This window comes from Plasmopara halstedii (genome assembly GCF_900000015.1).
Source record: "Plasmopara halstedii genome assembly, contig: Scaffold_117, whole genome shotgun sequence".
NCBI lineage: Eukaryota > Oomycota > Peronosporomycetes > Peronosporales > Peronosporaceae > Plasmopara > Plasmopara halstedii.
Genome location: NW_020187038.1, coordinates 232,024 through 234,074, shown reverse-complemented (window position 1 = coordinate 234,074; position 2,051 = coordinate 232,024). Strand labels below are relative to the sequence as shown.

Below are 2,051 nucleotides of genomic sequence, written 5' to 3'. Positions count from 1 at the left end.
CGAGTACCGCAGAGTTGATTACCGGCAACGAGATCTAGCTATTACTTTTCAGAACGGCTATAGTACATTGCTTCCAGCGCATTCACAAATTTAATTAATATAATTTACGCAAGATTATAGTTTATTCTAGCTGCACACAAAATGATATGATTTACCTAACATGTGATATGTAATTGACCCCATTGCAGCAACGATCCGAATGTGCATCCATAAGTGATCCGATTCCTACACAAACGAAGTTTTTTATGGACGACATGTCCGTGTCACATATTAATAAAACGTACATCGACTCGTTGTACCCATTTAATGAAAATCGCTGGTGTTGATGTTAATCTAGCCGAGCAGGCTGCGAAGCGTGTGGCCAAGACCTGGCGGGTCAACAGGGTAAGCTCTACTTGGCTTTCTTAAGATGATCAACTACTCAGCCTGTGAAATTCCCCCTATGGATGGAATCGACAATGACTCACGACATATTTCGCGCATACATAGATAGCAAATTTTGACACTCGCAGAGGATGTTTTGAGAGTACTGCGTAAACAGCTTTAGCAAGCTATTGAAGTATTGGAGATTGGCCTACCACAATTGCTCAGCTGTTTTCGAAAGCCGAGTGTATCCTAATTAGCTTTAGATAGCTGATTTCGCTGGGATGTGATTTGGTATAAATAATTTCTGAAGCGACCTCGGTTTGTTTCAGCAACGATCAAAAGTTTTGTGGGCAAAGCTAAGCCAAATACATAATACGTGTGACACTTACCTTGAGGCTGTTGATGTTGTGTCCGACACTTTGCATGGCTGGGCCAGAAAATATCTCCCTCTAGATGAGAGAAATGGAAATGGTCTTGAAGTAGATTATACGCTGAATGAAGCGACGGTGCATCTAGATTGCCGTCTCCAGACTATGAAACCGCGTACAGAAAAAAAACACAAACGCATTGAGCGCTTTTGAAAACTTTGCTTAGCCGTCAGGAAAAGCTAAAACTAGCAAACCCTGCCTAGAAATCAAGTTGAATTATCGACGATACGGCGTCCGACCCTCTCTGGAAGGTATAGTCTCAGGAATGGCCATTAGAAGGGTGCGGCTCGCACAAATACCACCCACATATGCGATACCTCTCTCAAGGAAGTGGTGAATGTCGCGTTGAATGTGATTACAACTTTATTCGTTTCGAACGAGGTCCCGGGAGTTTGGGCTATGTGAGCACGCCAGAAGTGATACAAAAAAAATCGGTCTTGCCGATGGTGATGAGATCTATTAGCTGCTGAGCAGCTTCGGCACTCGCAAATATTCCATCAATGGGAGTACAGATATTAGTGCATTGATGCCCGAACGAGATGCTTTAAGAGGTATCCGTCGAATTATTTTCATAGCTGTGAACACTTTTATTGCAGCAACTATCGCTTCTTTCAATGCGCCAGTGTTCTGAGCTATTTGAGGCAGCAACAAACAAAAGCTTTTCAAGCGTGTGCAGTTGACCTTGGAACAGGTAATCGAGCAGCTGTTTCATCCCCACTGACTACAAGTGTCATCAGTCTCAATGGAGAAGACACACAAAACGCTTTGACTCAAATAATTAGCATAACCAAACGAATACTATTAGATTTAGCCTTCCATTTTGGAGCAGAAACGGGAGTATCAAAATTACGAGTCACCTAGGTTGCTCAGTTGTTATATTTTAGCGTGCATATATGTACGATTAATCATATAATATATAAACGCGTTAATCTCGCTAACAACTTAGCCATCTTAATTATTCAACGTACGGCTAGCCACTCACGTGTAACATGAACTTTACTTTAAGGATCCCTTTTCTTTATTACATTCGATATTTCAGTATCCTTAAATATTCTTATCACACAAAATACTAGCTATAACCTTTTTGGATGGCTTACGAAATGCGCGGCTTGTGCCTACATCTTCTGCTATACACTACCATTTCCAGAAAAGATGTGGGGTTCACATTGAGTGCGGAATAAAAGTGTTGTATCGCAAGGGCCAGATGGGGTACTAGAAGTAGAAGATTTGTGAGTGCATCAGAAGCAATGTACTATT

At 41.6% G+C, this 2,051-nt stretch overlaps 1 protein-coding gene across 1 annotated transcript; it reads left to right on the top strand.

The window, feature by feature from the left end:
- Positions 1–306: 306 nt before the first annotated feature.
- Positions 307–947, top strand: PHALS_00641 (uncharacterized protein; the record flags this gene model as incomplete). The annotated part of the gene is made up of 2 exons (XM_024718346.1): positions 307–384; positions 696–947. 2 exons carry the CDS (start codon positions 307–309, stop codon positions 945–947), a joined length of 330 nt encoding a protein of 109 aa, XP_024586871.1.
- Positions 948–2,051: the final 1,104 nt, after the last annotated feature.